Source organism: Emydura macquarii, unplaced genomic scaffold (assembly GCF_026122565.2).
Source record: "Emydura macquarii macquarii isolate MOO-44397 ecotype Brisbane River unplaced genomic scaffold, CSIRO-AGI_Emac_v2 contig_1713, whole genome shotgun sequence".
Classification (NCBI taxonomy): Eukaryota; Metazoa; Chordata; order Testudines; family Chelidae; genus Emydura; species Emydura macquarii.
Window position 1 is genome coordinate 2,641,855 of NW_027131850.1, and position 27,120 is coordinate 2,668,974.

At 40.4% G+C, this 27,120-nt stretch overlaps 1 protein-coding gene across 3 annotated transcripts in view; it reads left to right on the top strand.

The window, feature by feature from the left end:
* The window catches only part of GALC (galactosylceramidase), a 53,111-nt gene extending 30,475 nt beyond the window's left edge, over positions 1 to 22,636 (top strand). For 2 of the 3 annotated variants that reach the window (XM_067556355.1, XM_067556353.1), the window contains exons 11-17: positions 1,731 to 1,820; positions 3,411 to 3,500; positions 4,990 to 5,134; positions 10,575 to 10,755; positions 13,949 to 14,112; positions 16,015 to 16,091; positions 19,869 to 22,636. In XM_067556355.1, coding sequence (XP_067412456.1) covers positions 1,731 to 1,820; positions 3,411 to 3,500; positions 4,990 to 5,134; positions 10,575 to 10,755; positions 13,949 to 14,112; positions 16,015 to 16,091; positions 19,869 to 20,012 — 891 coding nt within the window. In that variant the 3' untranslated portion in view covers positions 20,013 to 22,636. Of the gene's footprint in view, positions 1 to 1,730; positions 1,821 to 3,410; positions 3,501 to 4,989; positions 5,135 to 10,574; positions 10,756 to 13,948; positions 14,113 to 16,014; positions 16,092 to 19,868 lie in introns of those variants that run through there. The other variant, XM_067556354.1, reaches the window with a different exon arrangement.
* The last annotated feature ends 4,484 nt before the right edge of the window (positions 22,637 to 27,120 follow it).

Below are 27,120 nucleotides of genomic sequence, written 5' to 3' on the forward strand. Positions count from 1 at the left end.
TGGTTTTTTTAAACAAGTATTGGCATCCAGCCTCTTCAGTGGTGGGTTGTGGGTCAGCACTATCCTCCTCACCAGTCTCTGGGGGTGGGGTCCTGGAAGAAGGTCTTTATTCTCTCCTGCCTTTTGAAACTTGAGCTGTTGATTAGTTGTGGTTGGTCATGTGTAAGGTCCTTCTTTTTCTGTTTACTTTCTTTTTTTATACTGAAAAATTTCCAGGTTATTCAAAAGTTATTTGGCTTTTAGTGATTTTTTTCCCTTTAATTTTGGATCATGCAAATACATGAAAATGCTGACTGTTAAGAAAATACATTGTATTATATTAGATAGGTGTGTTTATGTGAATAAGGTAGTCTGAGTGTAAATGTGAGACTGTCAAAGGAAGGCAATGTACTAGAAGATATATGTGCATGTGCATGCATATGGGTAAGTACTTTTTAATGTACAGTTCATGAAATGCTTTTATTTTCATTACTCTTACCTCACTCCGTTGCTTCTTTCTATCCTCCCGTCCCCCAATATTTAACCAGCAAATTGTATCTGAAGTTTAATTTTAGCACTGATTTATCACCCATTTTTTAAAATTGTTGTAATAAACACTGATAAATTCCCAGGAAGATTTAAATAAATTAAAACCGGAAATGAAGGGCCTTGGTCATGCAGTATTATTAGTTCCTTGATTGAGTGAGCATAATACTTTAAAATCAGGAGGAGGGCTTTGAATATCCCAGGAAAAGATAGTAAGTTTATAGAGAGAGGGAGCAACAGATGAAGCAGGATTAGGGGATTTTAGAAATGTGTTTTTTCTCTGGGCCATGTGCAGGCATTGCAAGAAGTATCAGAACCAAGAATTTTAAATGTGACTAGGGATTTTTGGGTGCTCAGTTTGACATACCTTAAAGGGGCCTTATTTCAGAGAGTTCTGAGCACCCCTGCTACCCCCAACCACACTTCTTTAAGGCATCTTAAATTGGGTACCCAAAAAGCATGTCACTTCAGAAAATCTTGGCCATCATTCCTGCAGAAATCAAACTACTGTAAGATTTATTAGCAGGATGCAGAGTTCATTTAAGTGTCTCATCTTCATGCAAATCAATTTTGTGTATGTTTTTAGTCCTACTTGTGAAGGCTGTGCTCAGTTTTCTCCAGCTCTTGAATTGCTTTAAGTCTGCTTTACAGAGTTAGGTTGACACAAGGCAGCTTATGTCAATCTTATTATGTCAGTGTCTACACTACAATGCTGCTTCCACCGAAGTAAATTGTCCTCTACGCCAACATAACTCCACCTCCATGAGAGGCATAGCACTTATGTCAATGTAGTTAGGGCGACGCAATGTCCATGTAGACACAGTGTTATTTATATTGCCTGTTGGCTCTTAGCTGGGTGCTGGGCTCATGCCGGCCCCCCCTCCTCTTCCTCCACCCCTCCCCAGCTGCCCTGGCTCTGACAGCCTGCTTTGTCATCCAGGCTCACGGGAATTCTGTCACATTGCTGATTTAAGCAGATTCCCAAATAAAAATAGGAACTACTGTTCTATGACAATAACTTCCATTACCCCCCAAAATAGCAGTCCATATGGAACCAAGCCAATTTATCTGATCCTTTTTGTTACCATTTCATTAATATTTATGGTTTTTGACTCATACTTGGGGATCTTGACTCCCATCAAAATTGGCAAATGATCAATTCCAGTGACATATGTTCCCATCTGTTCCATTCATTTTCTTTCCAGACTTATGGCCACTCTCAGTGTATCAGGCCTCCATTGCTTCCCTTCATTGTGTCACCTCAAAAAGCAACTTTCTACCTCAAAGGATCCTTTGTAAGTAAATATTTATTGTGTGTATGTATCATATAAATGTATTTGGTGACATTGGGCTGCTGCATATAGTTTACAATACATGTACACAGTGCCTATAATAAAATAAGACAACTAGCTTTGTGCATGGGAGTAATGGCAGCCACGTAACAGGTAAGGGACCAGCTACTGCTGTAAGTTGAAAGTTCTCCTTCAGATTAAGTGGTAGAGGCCTACATTTTGGGGGCCAAAAGATGAGTGCTGTCATCCTTGTTCTATAAGGTATATGAGAGAAACTCATTTATTGTGATACTCAGTTATTGTGTTCACAGAAGAACGATTCATTACACTAGGATCACTTTCGCCTACCAACAATAGATTTCTCCAACCCCAAAAAGCATTCAAAGGATGTTACTGGTTTTTTCTTAGCATTTTTCTGAAAATACTTCTGGTGGTGTGGAGTGGATAACATTTTTCCTTATTTGACCTGAAATCCATTACATTATCCCTCCCTTGTGGGCATGTTTAACACTAATTACTGGGGACAAATCCTCTTCCTGTGAGAGAGACTGTTTCAATTACCATCTTCTGTAGCTATTCTGTTGAAAAGGAGGCACCTACTTTTCAGTTTAAACAGTTCTGTTCCATGAAACGATGATCAGGATATCTCCCTGTGGATGACTGTACCTCACTTGAGAAAAATGTGAGTTGTGTTCCAGTGGCTGCAGTAATTGTATTCTATGGCAGATTTGGGGCTATACTTATCAGAAGGTGAAAGTGCTTGAATGCTTGTAGATTTTAATTTCTAGTAGGATTGGTTCCTCTCCCTTCACAGTTGTATAGGTTGCTGTGTTGCTGATGCTGATAGTGTCTCACTCACCACTGGAATAGTGGAACAGAAGATTTAAGAGCAGTCCTCAAGCATTGCTCCAGGAACAAAGCCTCCCCCAGTGCCCCAAGGGGTACTGCTCTTATGCCACATACCTTGCCAGGCAAATTATATATGATGTCCTGTAGAAACAGTGTACATGTCACGTCTCTAACTCTAGACTTTCTCTTTCTAACTTCACTGTGACTGAATTCAAACTCAAAACTTTCATTGAATGATTGTGTTTTTAAGTAACAAAACAATAATCACCCTCACATTCTTGTAGCACTAGGATGCATCAGCTTACGTTATTTACTGGTTCTAATTAGGCCCAGGCACTAGTGATCAAAACTTGTGATCTGTTAATTATTCAGATAGCTCTATGAAATGAATGAGGCAATCTAAGCCCAGCTGCTGGAAATAATGTCTTTATCAGGACCTCCATCACAGTTGGCGTTAATTGCTGTCTTGTCGACATTCTTGACCGAAGCCAAGGATTCAATGGGCTATTGAGAGTGAATTCCCCTCTTCATAAAAGGTGTTCTTGCATATTGGGGTGGAGACCCACTGATGTGAGGGAAGTGTGAGCTGTCATGCTCTACCTATTCTGTGGATGAGCAAAGAATGGTTTATCTCTTGGGCTGTCCACCCAATATCTTTCACTAAAACAACAGACTTAAATGGCTTTGAATCCTCAGTATTTCCAAAGGAGAATCTTAAGAAAGTTTTTTTTTGTTTCTTCCTAGTATAAAGTGCAAACCCTGAAAATGTGGTATACCAAGCTTGGCTTCAAATCTGCAAATTCCACCTTATTCCAGCAGCTTGCTCCTGTAAAGGTGGGTTTGTTACTTACTGATCACTGTTAATTTTCCTCGAAACCTTGTTGTTTTGTTATTCCAGGTGACTGATGGGGTGTGGAAGGAAAACCTGGCTTACAGATAAAAATGGTTTTGACGCCTCTGACTTGTTCAGATACTTCTGCCCTTCTTTTGTATTTTATATACTAGGGCAGGAGTAGTCAATTATTTTTTTGTCAAGGTCCAAATTTCTTGGTCAAGGTATAGTCAAAGTCCAGACTCCAGAGAAAATAATACCCCCACCCCCAACCCAACAACAATAACATAATAGGTAAATAAAAATATTTTGGGATCCGTTCAAAAGCATCTGTCAGTCTGGCTTTGGCACATGGTCTGCCTATTGACTACCCCGTATTAGGGGTTTAATCATATCCAGCTCAGTTGTGGAGTGTTACATGTAGGATTCAAGGTTTAAAAAAAAAAAAAAAAAGTGGACTTACTGGGATAAATCTGAAGTGTGAGAACAGAATTTGCCTCTTTGGGCTTGACACCAGATGGTGTGGATGCACAGTTTTTCCTGTGTATTCATAAAGTGCTGAGCAGGATGACGAGTACAAGGGACATTGATACTCCTGCCACATCACTCTTTTCTAGTAGCTGGAGTGACTCTTGGGAGAGGAGGATGTGGCTAAGTGACTCAGCATAATGATATACTCAGAAAGAAACCTCTTCTTTCCCCAAGTCTTCCCTCTTTCTTACCCTGTGCACTTGAGCACTGGAGTAGGTGCACAGTGGACCTCAGCCTTTACTGCTCAGTGTTATAACCCTGCTTACACCCACCTATATGTCCCCGACACTTGCATTTGTGTTAGACAGCATTAATCTTGCATTCTGTTGCACAGGGATTTGAAGCATCAGGGTCTTATATTTCTCTGGCCAGAACCCCTCACATCACATCTGTCCTTTTTGGGACCTGCTGCTTCTCTGTGATGTTGTTCTCTTGATACATTTAGAAGTAACGTGTGGGAAGAGGGACCCCTATTGCCAGTGATTCTGTTATACCCAAAATAATGGGAAAATGAGAATACAGGGTAGCTTCTGCAGATTGGTTCAGATTGGCTCGTTAAATGCCACTTCTGAAAAAGCTGTTCTCAATAGTATATGACCTTCCTTAAATTCTGTTGTAAATGAGTGTTTCCAGATGGTTCCCTGTACTGCCAACTGCTGCCTCCCCTCTTCACTGTCACTCCCTGTTGTCTTTCATGCTCAGAATGGACAAATAGGGCTGTGCCTCATTAGCTCATTTATAGGTAGTTGCAGTGTTACAATTAATTGGAGGATGGAGTAAAGTACAGTGTTTGGGGATAAAGCTCAGCGTACCCGTAGGGAAGTTGACCCACTGAGGCACAAACTGCTTTTATGTTAACTCAGAAAGTTAACGGAAATACTGCAGCATTTTGGCACTCGCTGATGTGATCACTTTAACAGCTTCTTACAGTTTTTTAGCTAGTGCTTTCTTTTATTACAGGTACATGATGGGGTGTTCAGCTTAAATCTGGATGTGGATGAAGTCTACACCTTAACCACCCTCATGACAGGCCAGAAAGGCACTCACCCAGATTCTCCCCAATCCCAGCCTTTTCCTTCAAATTACAAGGATGATTTCAACATCCGTAAGTTAACTCTTAATTTCTCAGGGTCTGGGCTGCCTACGTGAGCAAAACGGCTATGGTTAATGCAGAGGAACAATCTGCATTAATATGGCCTAGTCTACACTAAAAAGTTAGGTCAATCCAGTTACGTCACTCAGGAGGAAAAACCCACACCTCTGAGTGACATATTTAAGTTGATGTAACGCCTGATGTAGACAGTGCTGTGTCAATGGAAGAATTCTTCTGCTGACTTAGCTACCGCCTCTCGGGGGAGGTAGATTATTCACGCCAATTGGAGAACCCCTCCCATTGGCGTAGTTAGTGTCTACACTGAAATGCTATAGCAGCGCAGTTGCAGCTTTGCTGCTATAGCGTTTCAAGTGTAGACAAACCCTACAGCTGGTCTGCAAGAGAGTGAAATACATCACACACAGTATAGCCTTCTGGCTGCTACTGACAGCCCCTGAGAATAAATACTGAATACTTCAAGTGCTCATCTCTATGCATATTCCACTGTGGGCGTGCATGTGCCAGAGACTATAGATTTCTAGCAAGTAGCATCCACTGGTCCATATCTGTGCAGTTGCTCCCCTGGTGCTCCATATCAAGGGGTTAGGTAGCAGTGCAGACCAATGCCTCTCCAGTTCCTTCTTATGTCCACATGGCGTAAGTCAGAATCTTGCAGTGTCTGGAACTAATCCTCTTTGGCGTTCTTTCCTGTAAATATTTAAGTTTTTTATATTGTTAGTGTTAATAGTTTTCATAGTTTGATAAGTAGTTAGTTGATTAGAATCCCCACACTGGAAAATCCTCTGATTCATTGGTGTGGAGCTTGGATTATGCCCAGGTTCCTGGGCTTTAAGAATTGCATCTCTTGCCCGCTCCCTTTTGGTCAGCAATGACCTCTGCTGCCTCAGAGATGCTTCTGTTTCTACTAAGTGCAGTATAAGCCACTTCTTTCCTGGCAGAACATGGCAGGCATGAAAACTCTGGCTTGGGAAGTACCTGATGGAACATGTTATGAGGCCTCAGTTGGATCCAGGCTGGTTAGATGCCCCACTCCTGTACATCAGCCTGAGACATTGAGAAGTGTGCTTCCTAGCTCGATGTCTGATTCAGGAGTGGGAACAGCTTGAGCGAAGGATCCTTCATAAGAGGCACTTTCATAAACATAAGAGCAGATCCGCTCCTAGATCTATTAAGAGAAGGAATCCCTTCCTAATCCTGTCCAGGTTTGGTGAGTCTTTTCACCCAGGACACAAGACTTGGGTCCTCCTAAGCTTCATGACCATTATCAAAGGTGCATGAGAGCAAGGCTTCTTCAGCATTGCTCCCCCTGTTGTCATCTACATTGACCTGTGTACCAACTAAAACAAAGCCCTGAGAGCCAAAGTATTGCAAACCATTTGTACTGGCGATAACCATATGTTCAGAGGTTCCAACGCTGGTGGTACTATCACAGCCTTGGACTCCTAACAGCTCCATTACACAGACTCTGGTGGTGTGGGGCGACAAGATGTGGCCATCTAAGGCTGCAATATCCAACCCCACACCATATTATATCTTTGTCCTCCTGGACTCGCAGTTCCCTCTGTTCTCGGGACCGACCCTCTCCAGGGAGATTCTAATGCCAGGGAGAAGTTAATCTCCCCTTCCGTTCACTAGCCATGGTTTCCTGACACTGGTACCAATGGCACTGCCAATGGAACCAGACTCAACCTTTTTATCTTTCAGAGAGTCAAACGTTCCATTGGACAATCCTCTTCTCCAGTGAGGGAGTTTAGTTCAGTCTAGACAGAGGATCAAGAGCCTCCTACTTCCAAACTCTTCTGGCTAAGTGGGATATCCTAGGGGATCAATGGTACCCAGTGCCTTGGGAACCCCGTCTTAATCTACTTTCAGTCTCTCATGTTGGCCTAATTGAGGATCATGGGACCTGTACACACAACCCCCAAAATCTGAGAGATTCTGTAGGGAAATCATACTGCCCCTTCCCAAAGGGAATCAACCGGAGCCTACTGAACCTATGGAAGAGGCGGAAGATGAACCAGATCCACTGGTACTACCCATGCTGACAGATATTTCTTCTTCCTTACTTGATGAGGTGATTGCTTTAGCCTTGCCTTGTCCTCCAGTTGACCATAAACAGTTCCAAAAGCTACTTCAGAGAGTAGCAGAATAGCTTCAGATCCCCTTAGAGGAGGTCCAGAATTCATAACAAAAGCTCTTGGACATTCTGCAGCCCATTGGTTTAGCTTAATAGTATTCCCAGTTAATGAGGCCATACTGGAACCAGCAAGAACTGTATGGTACATGTTAATCACTTGGGCCCCTACCTCTAAAAAGGCAGAAAAGTGGTGCTTCGTTGCGGCTAAGGGAGCAGAGTTCTTTTTCTCCCATCTTGCCCTGATCTCCCTACACATCCAAGCAGCCACAGAAAGATCCAGACAGCAACATCCCAGGGCTACTCTGGCTGACAAGGAGGCATCTCATGGTGGGAGAGGTATTTATTTTCACCAGCCTTCAATTTAGAATCTCCAACTATCAAGCCCTCTTGGCAAAATATGATCTTTTAAACTATCTGAGTTCATGGACTTTTAAAGAGAAATTATCCCAGGGCATAGGGTCCTCAAGCCCTTATTGATGAAGGCAGATTGGTGGGAAGAACTTTGCTAACAAGCTGCAGTCAACTCTGCTGATACTGCTTCAAAATCCATGGCATCATCTGTAATGATATGCTAGGAATCTTGTCTACACTCTTTGGGGCTACCCAGGGAAGTACAGAGCATTGTGCAGGACTTGCCCTTTGATAAAATCAATCTTTTCCACCACAAGATAGATGAGTCTTAATTTTCACTGAAGGACTCCAGGGGAACTCTCCACTCCCTGGACATATATACACCAGCCTCGAAGAGGAAGTATCTTAAACAAGCTTACAAACTGAGGTCTTTACAGAAGCCCTTCTACCACCAACACTCTTATGAGTCACCTTGCAAACAAGAGAGGGCACTAAAGTCCAGATACACTGCCTTGTTCAACTCTGCTGCCACAATGCATCCTCACCCTGATCTAAAGATACTTTTGACAGGATGCTTGAGAGATGCAAAAACTAAGCTGCCTCTCCTGGATACTCACCAGGCTGTTATGTTTGGACCCACACGGTAGACTTGTGTGCTCTTTTATGCTCCCTTGGGTCTTCAGCCACCATATCCAGCCTCTCTGGCACACTTCCTGGGCACAGTCTCTGTCTAGTGTCCCTTTACAGATGTGGGACCCCACAGCTGAAGTGCCAAACACCAGTGCTTAGCCCCCAAAGACTCCCCAGTAGTTTAAGGAGATTTTCCCAGAGCTCCACTCTTGTGGGCACTCTGGACTATAATTTGCTCCTGCATTGGTGCTTGAAGCAAACAGACTTTGCATTAGGATTTCTAAAACAGTCACCCTTTGCTTTAGACAGCACAAAGGGGACAGGTCTGGGCAAAACAATAAACACTTGTGCGCCATTCCCTGTTTCATTTTCCTCACCACTATTGAGTGCTCTTCTGGATTTGGATGCGTCTTTTCAGCATTCTAAGCCCTCTGAGACTTCACTCCTTCAAATTAGGCTTCTTTTCCGATTCATGGAGTCTCCTTCCTGCCCTTGCACCCAGCTTCCTTTTGCTTTGGCTGCTCCTACATTCAACATGTCTCCTGTCACTCAGGAAACCTGACCCTTTGAGTTACTCTGAGTGTCCCTTCTCAACTTCTCAGCCTTTGAGCTTTTTAAAGGCTGCAGTAACAGCTGTTTTATGGTTTTGTCTCCCTCCCCACCCCACTCCGAAGATCACTTATAATAAATGGATTCTTCCGTGCAGGCACTCTTCTTATCATACACATTATGCTATGGCAGGACAGTCATTAAACGTTAATGAGTTATTTTGTTTGTTCTGTAGCTTCTTCCAAACATGGCATGAAATATGATGGGGTCCCTGTTTGCCCAGTTGGCTGGTTGATTTTATGAAGTCTGACTGCATATTGGGTGCTGGAGTTAGCATCAGAATTCATGAGTTGTACATACGCAATTTGCGCCTCTGTTCTCCCTCCCTCCCCCACCTCAGTGGCAAATAGTGTGCAATGACAGATTATGTCCATCCAAACATTCTCTTCCAATGTGTGTGGAAGATGAGTATCTAGCACATTTTGACTTCTGTTAAACTTTAAATGCATATGTGTTCTAGGTGCAGTAAATGGTTGTGACCAGCATACCTCTAAGACATTCCTCATTTTGGGGAACATCTCTCACTTTAGTTTCATAGTTACCTATGTTCCAATCCACAGAAAATATGATGTTCCCTCACTTTGTTGTTGGAAACTGTTTATGCTGGAAATAAAGAATCATGAAACCGAGGCTATAGAAAGAGCTCATTTACACTCAGGAGAGTGCGCCCAGCATTTTAAAATTCCTTCATAGATAATTGTACCTCATTTGAGGTTTTCTTCACTTGCCGCAGCCCATATGTGGGAAGCAACATGTTGAGAGGTGTTGTGAGCCAATGTTCCTCTTGTTGGTTGGTATTACTATATCAGTCAGCCTTGGCTACTAAATCTTTCATGGAGATTATGTACCTTCTGACCATGAAGATAATGGAAAAGGAAGGATTTAACTAAGTTTTATTTTACATAGTTAAAAAACAAATGTGGTAAATCTTCAGGTTCCATGCAGCTTTCTGTTTGTGTTGATGAAGTGAGAGGTAATGGAAGGACCGGACATCTCTGAACTACGTGGTGTCTTTTTCTATACTTTTTGTTACGATACTGTTTTTGTTACTGTTGTATACTGTTAATTAGCACTATTACATCAAGCTGTAAAGAACAGCTTTGAAAGAATCTTTAGCACTCTGTTGGAGTGCAACATAGCAGGTGGCTTACAACCAAACTTGTTTAAATTAAAACATTGTGCCAACGTATATATTTAAATACTTTCTTGCAACTCACGCAACCCAAGCATGAGAATCTCATGCCTGATCTTACTGGTTTCACTGCCAAAGATGAAGAAAGTGCAAAAACAAAACTATAAATGGTGAAAAGCATGTTATTCTTTCAGCTTGGATAATGTAAAATGGTGACAGTATAAGAAGTAAATTGAAAAAAAAAATTTTAACTTGTGACAGCCATTTCTTTGGGCATAGTTTGGCAGTGAGTTTGTGCCTACTTTTGCACCCACAATTCGTTCATGCTTTTTCCTGGTCATTCGTTGGGGGAACAAAACAGCATTTGCAAAAAGAGGTCTGGGTTGAAAATCAGACCCTAATTTTGCACTGCTGTTGATTTTCAAGCACAGATGCGCCAATGAAAGAAATCATAAATATGGAGAATGTTTTTTTTTTTTTTTTAAGAGAACTTTCTGAAAACCCACAGGGTGTGTACGAGTAAAAGAAATAAACCTCACCCTCATTGTTGGATTTATTTGTTCTTTGAATAGGTAACCCGCCTTTTAGTGAAGCCCCAAATTTTGCTGACCAGACCGGAGTATTTGAGTACTTCGTCAACACTTCTGACCCAGGAGAACACACTTTCACACTCCGCCAGGTGGTTGTTCAGCGACCCATCACATGGGCTTCTGATGCAGACCAAGCCATCAGCATTATAGGAGACTTTAAATGGTATGTCAAATCCCCTTTAACTAGCCTCTGCAGAATTCAGTTTTTAGGTTTTTGTAGTTTTGATGGATAATATCAATGTTTATTTTTAAGCATTTTTTAATTTTTATCAATTTACATTGTCATAGTTTCAGGAAATTATTGGGAGGGTATCAGACAATTTATTGACAGACATTGAGATTCAAAAAGATAAAGCTTTATAATTCTTTAAACACAAATTGTCGACATCAACATGTTAAAACATGCAAAGTACATATCCTTAAATCAAACATTAATAAATTCTCAAGCAGTATTTTTTCTTTGCCTATTTGTAAATTTCAGTGAGTTATTATCAGTGGAAATATTTTTTCACCAGCTTGTGTTTGCATGTTGAAATCAATGTTTACTGACATTTACTCATAAAAATTTAATCCTCCCAAAACTAATTTCAGGCCAGGTATTCCCAAACGTGCCATCCCGTGCTTGCTCACTGGGTGGCTTATGTCTTGAATTTTGGTCTGGATTTTGCTGAAAATATTCTATGCCAAATTAGTGGCAGCTTGTAAAAACACAAGTCTAATTTTAAGGTAGAGGTCAGATGTTTGGGAATCTAGTGCAAGTAACTGCCCATGTGTTTACAGTCAGGCTGAATGATTCCGCTTAAGATCTGTTGTACAGATGGGGAAGTGTGTAAGATGACTTTAAGATGCAAGAGCTTTGGGTCAGGTTTGGCTGTGCTCTGTAATGTCAATGCAAATGTTTGGTGTTATAGAAATGTTTTGTAATTGCAAGAGTTAATTTGGTTAAATTGGCCTTGGGGTGCCATCTTCTGGCCAATACCAAAAATTGCACCGACTTAATCTATAGAGCACATGGAATACTGCATTCTAGGTAAAGATGGCTGAATGTCAATCAGTGAGGTTAGTCAAAGGTCATTAGTAACCACATAAAGTGGGAGACAATCCACTGAGGCTATATACTTGAGTTGGAGGTCTGTTGGCATGCATGTGATGACTAGTTGAAGAAAAGAAGGGATGCAAAATGAAAGTTGGGCAAAGTGTGGGTAGAAAATAATAGTGGGAATTTTGGGCTCTCTGGTTGAGTTTATCAGTATCTATTTATCCCATAGTATTGCCAAAATATTCCTACTCTGTTACTATTCTGACCTCTTTCAGATTAGTAACCTCATATTCCTGTGTGTTGAATGTCTGAACAACTGAATGTTGGCCTGATAATCACTAGTTTTACGTACTTGTTAATCTAACTAGTGCCCCTTTGATTTGCTTGTTTCATTCCCAGTTCAGGGCTGGTCTTAGCTTTGCTGAGATACCTGTCCTTTGATAATCTCTGTCCTCATTGCTGTTGAAATGGTGAGATGGAGTACTGAATTAGCCTGTAATTCATCTTCATAATGGAGTGGGGGATTCAGCTGCAGCCATCAGTAGACCTATCACAGTTCTCCTTCAGAGTCACTAACTTCTTTTTGCTTTGGCTGTTATTCGTGGAATGCTTCCTGTTGCCCTGCTTCCCAGCAGCATTCTCTGTTTGGTTTGATGATCATGTGGACCCTTGTGATTTGTGGTCCATTGCAATAGCTTTGGATAGAAGATCTGTATTTCCTCCTTGCTCTTTGCATGCAGTCGTACTGGTGGCATGAGAAAAGGGTCTGTCTGCTTGGTGCTTTGTATTGTGGGTTTGCACTTTCAATTTCTCGATACCATTGGCTTTTTGCTGAGCATTTAAGTGCTGTTTTTGAATCCTCCGTCTGAGTAACTGTATAACTGAGAAACTTTATCCTTCCTTTAACAATAATACAAAAGAACCAATCATCAGACAGTTGCTTCCAGTAAGATGAGATAAAAGAAACAGATTTTCCTTCAGATATATTTATCAACTGACTTGAGGGATGTGGCATACACTAACAAGACTCTCTGCATAGTGGAAGTTTTCTGAATGCATGGCCTTCAGGCACTGTTAAAGTTATTTATCTTAAGGCACTTCGATTTTAGGCATGCTGGGTTTTTAAACCTTTTGAGTTTTCAAACCTTTTCAATATGAGCCAGAAAGCATCTTGGTAATGTGTGCAGGTGTAGTGCAATTTGCACTTACACTGCTTATCCTTGTACTATAACTGCAGGAAAATACACAGCTGTGTTGCACACCAGGATGCCACATCACTGGAATACTGTGGCCCACAGTTTAAGAAGGATGTTGATAAATTGGAGAGGTTCAGAGAAGAGCCATAAGAATGAGTGAAGGATTAGAAAACATGTCTTATAGTGATTAAACTCAAAGAACTCCATCTATTTAGTTTAATAAAGAGAAGGTAAAGGGGTGACTTCATTAGTCTTAAGTATCTACATGGGGAACATATGTTTAATAAAGGACTCTTCAATTTAGCAGGGAAAGGTATTACACAGTCCAATGGCTGGAAGTTGAAGCTAGACAAATTCAGAAATAAAGCTTACATTTTTGACAGTCGTGATAATTAACTTCTGGAACAATTTACCAAGAGTTGTGGTGGATTCTCCATCACTGACCATCTTTAAATCAAGATTGTACGTTTTTCTAAAGGAAATGCTGTAGGAATTTTTTGGGGGAAGTTCTATGGCCTGTGTTATACAGGAGGTCAGACTAGGTGATCACAATGGTCTCTTCTGGCCTTAGAATCTATGAACCATTGAATTGGGGATAATTCAGTGTAAAAACTAAAATGCTTATCTCCCATAGTGCTTTTATCCATAGATCTTCATACTTTGCACATGTGGGTGGGTAAATGTCATCACCCATTTCACAGATAGGGAAACGCAGACACAGGAAGTTGATGTGGCTTACCTTGGTTATACAGTCAGGGGCTGAACTCTGGTTTCCTTACACTTGGCTTGTCTGAAAAGCTTTGTAGAAATAGGTTAATCTTGAATTTTTTAGTAGCAGTGGCAATAAGACCTGAAATATTGGATTTGATTCCATTCCTCTAGACTAAAGTTTGAGACATTTGGTGGGATTTGCAAAAGCAAGGCCATATGGGATTTAGCTGTGCAGCTCCCACTGATGATAGCAATTGTATGGTTGAATCTTCATATTAAAAAATTCTCATTCCTTCAATGTGTGTCATTGAAATGGCTGTCAGGATATACTGAGAAGACTTAAGGATGGCACGGAAGCATCTTTACACTCATTTCCTTATTCTTTATTAAGCGTTAACTTTCTCTTGCAGGGTAGATGTGACAATAACTTGTGACGTCTACATGGAGCACCCTGGCAACGGGGGGGTGTTTATTGCAGGAAGAGTAAACAATGGTGGGATATACGTTCGACGTAGCAAAGGACTCTTCTTCTGGGTGTTTGCAGATGGCACCTACCGGGTCACTGGTGATCTTTGTAAGTAACTCATTATTAACACACACACCCTTTGAAAGGGCTGACACATGGTAGTATCTAAGACTGAAGTAAAGCCAACTGAAGGATTGAAGAAAAAGCTAGAGAAAATGCCGGATGCTTTATTTCATAGGTGGCATTTGCATTATAAACCCATTGTCCTGTAATGAGCTGTGCCGTAGCCTTCTTGTAAATAGTGTCTGCAGGCTACTGAACAAGTACATGGCTTCTTTTATTGATCATAGTAATCACTGTCTGTGTTATACTTAGAATAACTTAAATTAATTGATATAGGGTGTCTTTGTCAAGATGACATCCATGTAATTGCTTAGATACCCTGGTGGTGGATGTGGTATGAGAATGAAGGCAGGTAAGACATAACTGTAAATAAAAGGACAAGACTTCTTTAAATGCCATGGACCAGCCTGCAGATCCATATATCTGTTTTAGATGGTTAGCGATAATACTGTAATATGTATATATCTTACAGTACATGTCCTATCTCCACAAATTATAGATTCTATTGTCCTTCAGATGCACTCACCTGTGGAACATTTAACAGGCATTTGAAAGACAACATGACACTATCAGAGCAAAAGTCATTTCTAATTTGCTTTGAAACTGGTAGTTTCTGTTGTTGGAAATACATTAATGAAATGATATGAAGTACAAACTGAATTTTCAATAACTGTTGGCAATTAAAATGCATTTGCAAGATCTACAGTGTACCTCATCTAAAGACAATTTATAACTGCCACACACATCAGTAAACATGAAAAATATTTCCCCGTCTGCTGTTTGGCAGCCATTGTTTTTTATTGTCCATTTTTCTTTCTCTATGCCCACCCAGAGTTCAGAATAGAACCACACTTCACAAAGTGTTACCTCCTATTAATAGAGTTGCATCCCAGAAGATCCCAAGGCTTTCACTACCTGAATTTCACTTGCTGCTGAAAGGCAGTCACTTCTGGGTTGGAATTCAGAAGTAGTTTAATAGTGGACAGCAACACTACATGACCAGTTTGACAGGAGTTTGAGAGGAATTTATCCAGTTGAAACAAGGAGAATTTTGGTAGACAGAGAATGTGGTTCAAACTGGAACTTAGCAAAGTCATTAGGTTTAACATCTCTACTCTGGGATGTCACTATTTTAATGAATCATAAGTAGTCAGAACGTCAGTTTTATTTCTCACATAGAAGATACTTCTAGCAAAAGGATATCTTAACACTTAGCACATCTGTTCAGTTCTGACTCACAGGAAAGAAGGCTATCTGTTGAATCACTACCACTACTTTATGTAGCACTTGGCTATCTGGTCTCCTGTCAAAGTTCTGATCATACCTTACCCTGTTCATCAGGTCAAATCAGAAGCTTAAACATGCTGGCATGGCAGTTTTTGTTTAAGAATGTATTCAATCCAATTTTTGGCATATATTTAGTTCATAAACAAATAACTGCACTGAGATCACCTTTTACTTCACTGGAATGACCATGTTGCTGGGAGAACTTTCTTTTAACTTTACTACCAACCTGGGTCAAAATCCCACTAGTGAAAGGGTCCAAATCCCAACTTAAGTCAACTGACTGAACCAGGGCAACAGAGACAAGTAACCCCTTGCAGACACTAGCTATTGTTGTTTTGGATGAAACAATGGAAAGACAAATGGTCTAGCTAGCCTAACAGGATGACTTGGCTGTTTTGCTAAGGGCCTGCCTTTTTTTCAGAAATATTGAGCCTCCCTTCCCCACACTCTTGAGTTGAAGCCAATAGAAGTTGCAAGTTCTTAACATCTCTGAAAATCAGGTGCTAAATATCTAGCCAAGAAAAGGAAGGTCACTATTATAATATTACCTGTGAGATTTGGAATTGTTTGTTAACTGCTAATATTGTGTATGTGTTTCAGCTGGAAAGGAAGTCCTGATGAAAGGTGTGTCTGGTGTGCGAGCCAGAGAATGGCACACATTAACTCTGAATCTCAGGGTAAGGATGCAAGTTGAAAGTCACAAGAATTAACCAAAATATTATTTGCATAGATCGCCTTAAAATACAGCATACAGGTACCCTGGGATATTTACTGTTCAGTAGCAATAGGTGATTGTATCAGTTAGCAATAGTTAGTAATGATAATACTTCATGTGTTACATCTTCAAAAAGCTTTGCAAACATGAATTCTCCCAACACCCCAGTAAAGTACTAATCCTGTTTTGTAGATGGCTGAGGCACAGAATGGTGAAACGACCAGTGCAGTACCACAGAGGGAGTTGTTGGAACATTGGGATTGAATTTTGCAGTCCTTCATTCCCAGGAATGAACTCTACTGCCCTAGACTGTTTTGCATAAAGTCCTAGTGGCGTTCAAGTAATTTTGTTTTGCTTTTTGGCAATCCAGCATTCCACTAGGTGATCTGGTTTAGCCTTTATATTTCACCCAGCATCCCTGTATTGGATCTAATAACTTGTGTTTGACTAAAGCATATCTTACAGAAAGACATCTAGTCTTGACTTGAAGATATCAAGAGGTAGAGCCCCTGGTGGACAATAGGTGTAACTGTAGCACCTCCCCACCAGAATCTATTTTCTGCAGAGGGATAAAAAATATCAGGAGGAGACATGAATTCTTTGCATGCACAGTGATGCAGAATTCCCCCAGGAGTATGCTGTGCACTAAAAGTTCCCTAGTGAACTTTTAGTGTATGGCAGCAGGGTTCACACAGACTAGTAGTGCATGGTGAGCTGTAGATTTACACCCCGCTTGCTGAACACTAACTGACCATACAGACAAGTCCTCAGTTTTCTTGATAAACTAAACAGACAGAGCTCTTTCATTCTCACTCTAATGCATTTTTCTCCAGTCTTCAAATAACTTTTGTATCTCTTTTCTGCACCCTCTCCAATTTTTTGACACCAGAACTGGGCATGCTGTTCTAGTGTTGGTCTCACCAGTGTCATGTACAGAGGTAAAATTGCCTCCCTATTCCTGCTTGCTACTTCCCTGTTTATACATCCAAGGATCACATTAGCCAGCATCACAGTGGGAGCCCATGTTGAATTGCTTGTCCACTGTGACTCCTAGATCAGTGGTTCTCAAACTTCATTGCACCATGAGCCCCTTCTGGCAATAAAAATTACTACATGACCCTTGACAGGAGGAGGGGAGATGGAGCCTGAGCCTTTCCACCCCGGACTGAAGCCCTCGGGTTTTAACTTAGCCTGTGGCAGCGGGGCTCAGGCTTTGGCTTTTGCCCCAAGCTCCAGTGAGTCAAACGTTGGCCCTGGCAACCCCATTAAAATGAGATCATGACCCACTTCGGGGTTCCAACCCACCATTTGAGAACTGCTGCCCTAGGTCCTTTTCAGAGTCATGGCTTTCCAGGATACAGTCCCTGATTCTATAGGTCTGATTTGTATTCCTTGTTCCCAGATATACAATTTTCCATGTGGCTGCCTTGCTTGAAAGGGCTAAGTTTGCCAAGCAGTCTAGATCACTTTGTATGACTGTCCTGACCTCGTTATCAACCATTCTGTCAGTCTTTGTCTTGTACAAATCTTATCACAGTGATTTTATATTGACTTCAAGATCATAGATAAAGAGAATGTTGAACAACATCAGGACTAGAACTGATCCCTCCTGACCCCCACTAGAAACACACCTATTTGATGACTCCCCATTAACAACTGTTTTTTGACATCTGTCAGCCAGGTCTTAGTCCTTTTCACATGTGCTCAGTTGATATTGTATCATACTCATTTTTCATCAGAATGCTATGCGGTACTAAGTCAGATGCCTAACAAAAGTCTGTGATATCCGTGCAGGTACCTTTATCAACCAAACGTGTAATCTCAAAGAATGAAATCTGGCTTGGTTGACAAGACCCATTTTCCATAAAGCCATACTGGCTGACATCCCATTCTTTAATTCTTTATTAATCAAATCACATCAGCTTTTCCATTATTTTGCTCAGGATTGATGTCAGGTTTACTGACCCGTAGTTGCCCAGTTCATCCTGCTTGCATACTTTTTTAATATTGGTGCAACATTAGCATTTTCACAGTCCTGTGGGATTTCCCTCCTGTGCCATGACTTATTTAAAAAAAAAAAAAAAATCAATTGGACAGACATCTCCTTTAGGACTTTTGAGTGCTAATCATGCGGGCCTGCTGATTTCTTTTCATGTATGGAGCAGAAATATTGATTAAATATGTTGTCTTTTTCTGCATCACTATAAAGAAATTTACCATTTTATGTAGCATACTGCTGCTAGCCACAATTTGGCAGCACTCCTCCATCACCTCCTGGAGCACTGTCAGCAACTTCTTAAATATTCACATCTGACCAGCTTTCTGTGGTGTTGATTCATGTACTAAAAGAGCAGTTGCCAGAGGCTTTTCTGTGGAACTTCTAACACCAGATTCTCTGTCCTTATGTAAACTTTTCCATTACACCTGGTCTGAGACCAGTTAAGCACCGGCTTGAATTGAGATAATAAACCCTTTTTAAAATTGCACAATAAGTCTCTACCCTAGTTGTCCACATAGCAGCATGTTGCTGTAAGACTGGCACATGTTGCTTTGTGGGTGTTCTTGGTTCACCTTAATCTTTTTAGGGTTGGAGAAGGGATGATCTTGTGGTTAAGGCACTGAATTGGGATTGGAGTGATTTGGATTCAGTTTCTAGTGATCCACAGACTGTGAGAGACTTCAGGCAAGGCACTTAATCTTCATGCCCCAGTCCACCTCTGTAAAATGGGGATAATGAAACCTACCTCAGAGGGATGTTGAGTGTAAAAATGTGCTGTTTGTGAGGTGCTCAGATACTGGGGTGGTAGAGAGAAGGTTTCCAGTACCATTTTGGAGCTATCTCTAGGATATGTTACTGTAGTTGATAAATATTCCCAGGTATCCACATATTTGATGTGATGTTAGAAAAATTGGAGCTCCCTCTAAAGAGTTCTAATAGTGGCCAAAGAGGATAATCACTGCTGGGCCACTCTTTCCTTCTGTTAAATGCTGCCTCTGCAGCTCCTGTCTGGTTATAGCAGCACTTGTGGTTCAGAAGTGTAAACTCAGGTAGTTGATGTGCATTTTTGTTTGTTACTGCCATTTAGTGGAAAATAGTGGTAAATAGTAATATTGCTTCTTAAAATGTTTCTACACCACAAGTTGCTTTATATTATTAGCATGTGCAGCATCATACTCCAAAGCAGTAAAAATATATTTTAGTTACTATCATGAGTGGATACAGTTCTTACTACACTTAAGGAGCAGAGTTTTGATTCCTGTTAACCTTGGGAAGCCAACACAGCTCTGAGAAATTGAGCTGGACTCTATTCCTCCTTGTGTAACCAGCAGGAGTAAGTTCCATCCATGCAAATCCACAGAAGACAATGGGGGTTGCTCAGAGGAGTCTAATGGCAGATTTTGCATAGCAGAACTCTGAAATCACCAGAAATATGGAGTGAACCCAGTTTAATTCTCAAATGCAAGGTTGAATTTGCCAGGCTGGAGCTTAGGGGAGATACATCTCTTCATGCACACACTAAACATATTTTATTTGGAGTTAACTGAACTGATAAGCATAACATTATGATGCAGTGTTTTAGTTGCTTTTCAGTAGAGGACTGCACTTGAAGCACTATAAAGGGTTAACGTTTTCAGTGCTTCCAACATCTTGCTAACTTTCCCAATTGCTCCTCCTCTAGATCTAGTGTGTTAAACTGATCTCTGGATATGCAAAACTTTCTCTCCTTTATTTTGACAGGGCTCTTCTGCCTCAGGGTTGCTAAACGGTTATCCTCTCTGGGAGAATGTCACCATATCGGGCCCAAGTCATGGCTGGGCAGCTATTGGAACACACTCCTTTGAGTTCGCACAGTTCGACAACTTCCATGTTGTGGCCAGCTGAGGCTGCTGGCATACTCGGACAAGCCCTTCTTTTACTACCACTTTGAATTGGAGCCAGTTCAGACTTTGGTGATAACTTGTAAATATTATTTTGAAGTTGATCTGTTGGCCAGGCTCTTGTATTCTACCCTTATTTGTTACTGTTTGTTAGAAATGTACCTAAGTAGGTAGGTGTACACATGCCAGTGACTTAATCAAAAGGATGCTCTGGGATTTTGCCCTTTAATTTCCCGGGGTAAATGTTGGCTTCAGCTAGAGATAGCAAATAGGAGCCATGGATTCAAACCCTCTTGAATATTTTGAATCCAAACATCCAGTTCACTTTTAAGCCGTTTTAAGAAATTGACGTGCATTAGGTAGAAGACCTCACAAGCTTCAGTTTTAACATTCACATGGCTCTGGTGTTCTTTCTCTTCACCCTCCAGCTAAGAATTAAACATTAAACCTAGTGAACATATTCGTAAAAGGTCACGTTTATGATTCCCAGATTCACATTTTGTCAAAGTGCCTAGGTCTACTATAATATCAAGATGTTTGCCTTTTTTCCTGTCTTAGTCTGAGGCTAGAGAATACACAACTACAAGTGCATTTGAATTACTTCTCCCAGCTGCAGATGAGAACAGCAATACCAGCCTTTAGACATGTATTTTGGGGCTGTGTTCTTTGCATTGGAGTAGAAACACAGCTTATGGTTGATCTGGCCATTTAGGAAGTGCCTTATTTTTAAACTACCTCTCTCACTAATGACAGTGTAGCAAATGAGCTAAAAATAATTGTAACACGATCAGCTGTTGATATATTCCCACTTCTTACTGTGCACCATCTTGGCAGCTTTTCCAGGTGAGTGGGATGGGAAAGATGGGTCTCTTAATTCGGTGAGGTGCTTATTGAGTATGGTGATGAGCTCTTTCCTCTACATTTGACATCCAAGACAGCTTTGCCACTCAGCTACTGAATGGTCTGATAAGTAAAGGCCCCATTCTGACATGCAGAAATTATGGATGTTGACAACTGTAAACTTTTCCATTCATGTCAGGGCAAGGAATACCAAGTAGCTAATATATGAAAGATGTGCCTCTGCTCCAAAAAGGTTTGTCAAGCATCTTCCACTTATGTTAGGGGGCTCTATTCTAAAACAAAGAATAAATTAAGTATAATTACATGTTATAAATCCTTAAGGGGAAAAAAACCTCTACATTTTGCTGTCATTCCTTGACTTTACAAGTCAGTGCACCAGCTGCAGAGTTAATTTATTGAACGTATAAGTAAATCTTGAAATACAGAGTGAGACTCTTAATATGTTTTGCAACTCTGGGTTCTGTAGACTCCTGCATTTTTCTTCCTTTGTTTGTTAGTGATCTGCTCAGTTTGGTAATGGTATCTTAGTAATTCAGAGAGATGTATGTCATCTTGTCATCCCAGGAGGGAGAACTTTCCATCCCTCCTAATTGATTAACGCTTATCAAATTTCACTCAATTTTTAACTGAATAAATCCAATGAGACAAGAATATAACTCCGGAGTTGATAACACACTTGACACCTATACAAGGACACATTTAGTAGGCCATCTCCTGTCTTGAAACTGCCCCAAAGTATCTCTAAATATACTGAGTACAGTTCTGATCCACTTTTATTAAAGACTAACTCTATTAAGCAACTCATCTGAGTGGTCGCTTAAGGCAGGTATAATGTAATTACAAATATTTCGCAATTTGAACATGACAGGCTAATGCATAGCATTTTGCAAATAGTTGTTGGAGAAAGATATCTCGGAATTGCATCCTTAATTGCTAGAGCGGGATGTATTTTCCTAAGCAGTTACACTGACAATTCTTGTGACTATTAGCAAAAGCCTATATATACGTAGTCTCATTAATTCAGGTAACCTTGAAAATAATATTAGTTAAAAATCACCTTAAAAATTTGTCATGGGCAATAAGCAAGATAGTTTTTATTTGATAAACAGAAGAAAATTTTCTAGGCCAATATTCAGACTGGGGGCCTAAAGTTAGGCATCTAAATCTATATTTAAATGTCTAAATAAGTGACCTAATCTCCAGAAGGACTTCAGCGGGAGGTGCAGAGGTTCAACACTTCCTAAAATCAGGCCATTTGTGCATCCCTAAAATTGAAGAATGTCTGTAACTGAACAAGTTTCAAGAAAAATTTAAATTTGGTGGAACTAGGTATCTTTTCCTAACGAGATATTTGTGCAGCAATTCTTGGTAACTTAGCTGCAGGGTGTGTATGTGTGGGTGGTGGAACAGCACTGATTATTCCAAAGAATACAGTTCAGTTTTAACATTTTTGCACTAGTTTATTAAATAATTGAACTGTTTTTGCATTATGGACTAAATGTGTTGTATGTTATTGAGTGTATAGTTTTTATGTTAACTTATATAATACAAAGTATAGGGGATTTAAAATATTGTGCTTTAAATTAATGTGAATACTATGTTTAATGAAGTTTTGTTGCACAGTCATCTTATACATCTGTAAATTTTTCCCCTTCAATGGACTGTAATACACTTGGCGATAACAGTGTTTCAGTGAGGGACAGATTTACATGGTTGATTATAAATACTAATGATTCCAAATGAGCAAATAAAACACTTCTAAAAAGCCCTATCTGTGCATAGTCATTCTGTAAATGCATCTTAGTATCCTTCAGAGAGAAGGCTGATAATCTTTCATTTGTGATTTCTGATAAGGATGTTTGTCACTAGGTTAAATGCTTTGGAAGATTTTGCTACTGCAACTTTGAATGACTTAACAGCCTTCATTTACAAAACTCTCAGAAAGATCCTTATAGGTTAGTGTTTACACTCCTGATGTGATATTCTTCAAACAGTGTTTTTCCTTAACTGGAGCAAGGATACGCTTTGTTTCTGAGGCCTTTGCACTTAGTTAAGGGTATGAAGCTGTTTTAATATCCAGTCTTGCAAAGTGCAGAGTGCCTTCAAATACCTTTTGGCTTCATTGGGAGTTGACCACCTGGCAGGATTAGGCCTCAGAGCCATTTATCTATACGTGGGTGAGCGGTTATTGTAAAGAGCTCAGGTTTCATGGGGTTAAATGTGGCTTTTACCTTTCCTTGAATTCAAATTTGAAAACTATGGTTAAAAACTTCAAACTCCAACTTTAAAGGAGAACAAGCAGCGTGGCCAAGGATTTTAAAATGCCTAGAAACCTAATTTATCCACTTAGGTGTAATCCCTCCAGGTCAGGGATAAGCTATATGTGCCTGTGTGTGTGTGCACATCTTCACTTCCATTGCCTGGGCTCTCCTTGTGCTGTGATTAAACAGGCTATTAATCTATAGAGCTGTCAATCCAGCACCTTTCATGAGCGCTGAATTCACACAGGCACAGGACCTGCTTTTGAAAGAAAACAGTTACCAAATTTTAAAAGGCTTGCAATGGTTTGGTCATGACAAAACAGCCCATTAGTTTGGCAATGACTGAGATGCAAGCATTTTTTATTAAAAACTCTGTATAATATGTTTTGTTTGTACTGAAAAGCAAGATGGGAACATTACATCACAATTCACGTCTGGGCTTGCTAAGAAGAGAAATAAAATGACAAATGTTGATCTGGCACCCTAACAAAGATGAATTATTGATGTTCAGTTTGGATGCGCTCTGTGTGTGGAGTTGGAAGCTTTAAAAATCATCTGGAACACATCAGTAATACAGACAAATACATTAATATCCAGCAAGTTTTGTTTGCTGCTAGACATGCTCCTTCCATTTCTCAAGTTCCATATTGCGTATGCTTTGGTGTCATCCTCATGATGATGTTCTTGTTTGTATAATCAATGTGTAAAAGGAGACCAGGGTTTAATTGTCCAGAGTAAATACTAAGGTCCAAACTAAAATTCTTTAAAAGGAGCTGAATAATTTTGAAGCCAATGCATATACTGCCTCCTATTTGCCATTGTACATCCAAAAGGACGGCTAAACACCACTATAGAACATGGAGGGAAAAATCAGTCCAAATGTTTAAAAATCTCAACTATTCTCGTAACTATTCTCCTCCTTCTTCCCCTCTGCACTTTCTGTGAGTGTCTTAGAGTGCATGATTCACAGCTCATTTGTGTGGTGGGGAAATATTTATCCCCTTTTACAGAATATAGGGAGTACATTGTCCCCGTATCCCATATGGTGTAGGACTGAAGCACAGAGTTGTACAGTGAGTCATTGGCAGAATTTGGATTAGAACTAAGGCATGTAGGTTCTCAGAAGCCCGCTACAAACACTGGACTGCTGTGGAAGCCTACTGCAAACACTGGTCCCTAAGAGCATCCCAATGCCAGAGGGAAAGGGGCTCACTGGTATCAGAGTTTCAACGGGCCTGACCAGTTCAGTGTATCCCAATTCACTTATGTCATCATCTGTACCTAATAGGGATCATGTACGGTATCACTGGAAGACCAATAACACACTGATCGCTAATATTCTTGCATGATGTATGTATGGTGAGCACCCAAAGGACTGTACAAATGTGAAGGACATATGGGACTAAAATATATTTGAACCAAACAAGTCTGGGGTGTGGGTAAACAAGTTTTTTCTGGACAAAGCAAAGGCCGATGTCTCCATCCAGGTGCAGCCACAGACAACTGGCAATCAGTGAAGTGTCCATTCATTGGCATATTGGAGGCTGCAGGGAAGAGATCAATTTGCATTGTAGACAGCACCAGTGTGGAAAAAACCAGCATGGGACCTTCTTCACCAGGCTTCATGGCACAGTGGGAGGCTCTAAACTGTGGGAAGTTCAAAAATTCACTAGACTATAAAAGAGAGGGGGCAAAGAACCCCAAATTATCTTTCAGCTAAAATGACAAAAGAACTGAGTACTGTGGAATTTGTGGGAGATCCTCACCCAGGGGGTGATCAGCCATCTTGCTGGAAAGAGGTGTGGTAAGAATCTTACCTTGAACCAAGTCTATAAGGTTTTGATAAGTCTTAATCACTAGAAAGCATTTCTCACTTTCATTTGTAACGGTTTCTGAATCCCTTATACTTGAACTCACTCAAAACCTCTCTCTCTTTGATTAAATAAACTTGCTTTACGTTTATTCTAAACCAACCCAGTATTGTGTTGGACTTGAAGTGATTACTAACTCCAGTTAAAGCAACCAAGCTGCTTTTGCTTTGTCTCTTTAAAGACCCTTACTACTCCTGAATGTTCCAGGAGAGGACTGGACATTTCAGGATAGATGGTTTTGGGGAAATTCGGGACTGAGGGTGTGTTGGGATCCCTTGGCGGATAGTAAGCAAAGCTGGTGAAGACCAGAATGTGGCTGTGGTGTAATAAGTAGGCTGCTGGAGTCGGGGTTGCTAGCCACACAGCAAAACAGTGTTTTAAGGCACTCAGGATTACAGGATAAAGGGTGACACAACCTCTCACTGGTCTGGGTTGAACCCCCAAACCTGATAACTTCACTCCTAGAAGGTCTTTCTTTAACATGTCAATGTCAATTACTTTAACTTGTTAATGTTGAGCTGGTCAGGAATTTTTTTGACAAAAGGTTTTTCTATTGGAAAATGCAGATTAGTCAAAACTGATACTTCCCCCAGGAATGCGTCAATTTTAAAAAATTGTCCCCCCCCAAAAAAAGGGAAAGAGTTTTGAAAATGTCAAACCATCTCATTTTGACTCTCTTGGAATGAAATGTTCTGGTTCAAAACAACTTTAAATTAGAATTTTTAGTTAAGTTTTAGTTTAGAAAATTCAACGAAAGGTGAAAAATTGAAACAGTTTCAAAATTATCAATACAAAACATTTTGATTGACAAGAACTGAATTTTTTTTCAGGTTTTCTATTTGTGGACATTTCTGAGATTGACTACCTGTTCCAATTGGTATGGGAAAACCATCTGTTACCCAGCTCTGATCCAGCATTTCCTATCGTGGGTGTTGTCTTCTATGCTGGGACAGTGTCGGGGCCAGATGGAGAGTTTATTGAACACTTTATATTCAATATCCCTTACACACTGGAGTTGAGGCTTAAAGTACATCAACAATTTTAAGATTCTCATGAAAGGCTCTGTGGCCCACAGAGTCTGATTTTAGAGTATATTATTATTTGAGTCAATCTGAAAAGAGCATGCAGCAGTGACAAACAGCAAATCCTACTAATGATGTCTATTCTCTACTCTCATGTGATTGCTCTCGTAGTGGGAGCAATAAATGGCGGTGTTCATGGAGCTGTAAAACAGTGAGAGATCATTCAGGTTTTGTGCTGAGTCGAGGTGAATGCTAATATTTCAGTGTGAGATCTATAAAGCTGCGCTGGGGCATACAATGGCTGTGGCTTAAATTGCCTATTTCCTATTCAGTCTGATATGGCTGGCTACTGGTTCAGCTTGAATTTTCTTTTATTCCTCTACTGATGCTTATCCTAAAGTGCTTTTTCCCCATGGTCTATGGACTTCACTCAGTTTAGCAGGACAAAATGAATAGTAGAAAATAGATCATCCAATCCACCTCCCAGGCAATGTAGGATTAGTCCCTGTAGTATGTTTTCAAGTGCCTTGCTTCATCTCTTTTTTAAAAAAATGTCATGTTGATGGTGTTTCCACTTCTTTCCATCATGGCATTATTCTACAGTTTTGTATGTCTCGTTAGCAGGAATGTTTTGTTGAGGATCAGCCAACATTTTCCCTATCTTAATTACTTCCCATTGCTTCTAATTACATACTTAAATCATACTAAATTATCTTCCATTTTTGTTTAGAACCTTTTGAGAGGTTAGTCTAATGAACAGAGTGCTAGGAGTTGGAGACCTGGGTCGTAGCCCTACATGGGGATATAAATCAGTAAAGGTCCTTCTGGGTCATCAAATCCAGTCCCCTAATGTGGCAGGCAATTCCATCATATAATCTCATTCATAAATTTATCAAGCTCCATCTTAAAACTAGGTTGTTTGCCCAACTATTCCTATTGGGAGGCTGTTCCAGAACCTCACCACTCTGAGGGTTAGAAACCTAATTTCCATTATAAATTTATTTATGACCAATTTATAACCATTTGTTGTGCCAACGCTGTCCTTTAGCTTAAATAGCTCTTCATCCTCCTTGGTATTTACCCTTTCACCCCACAAA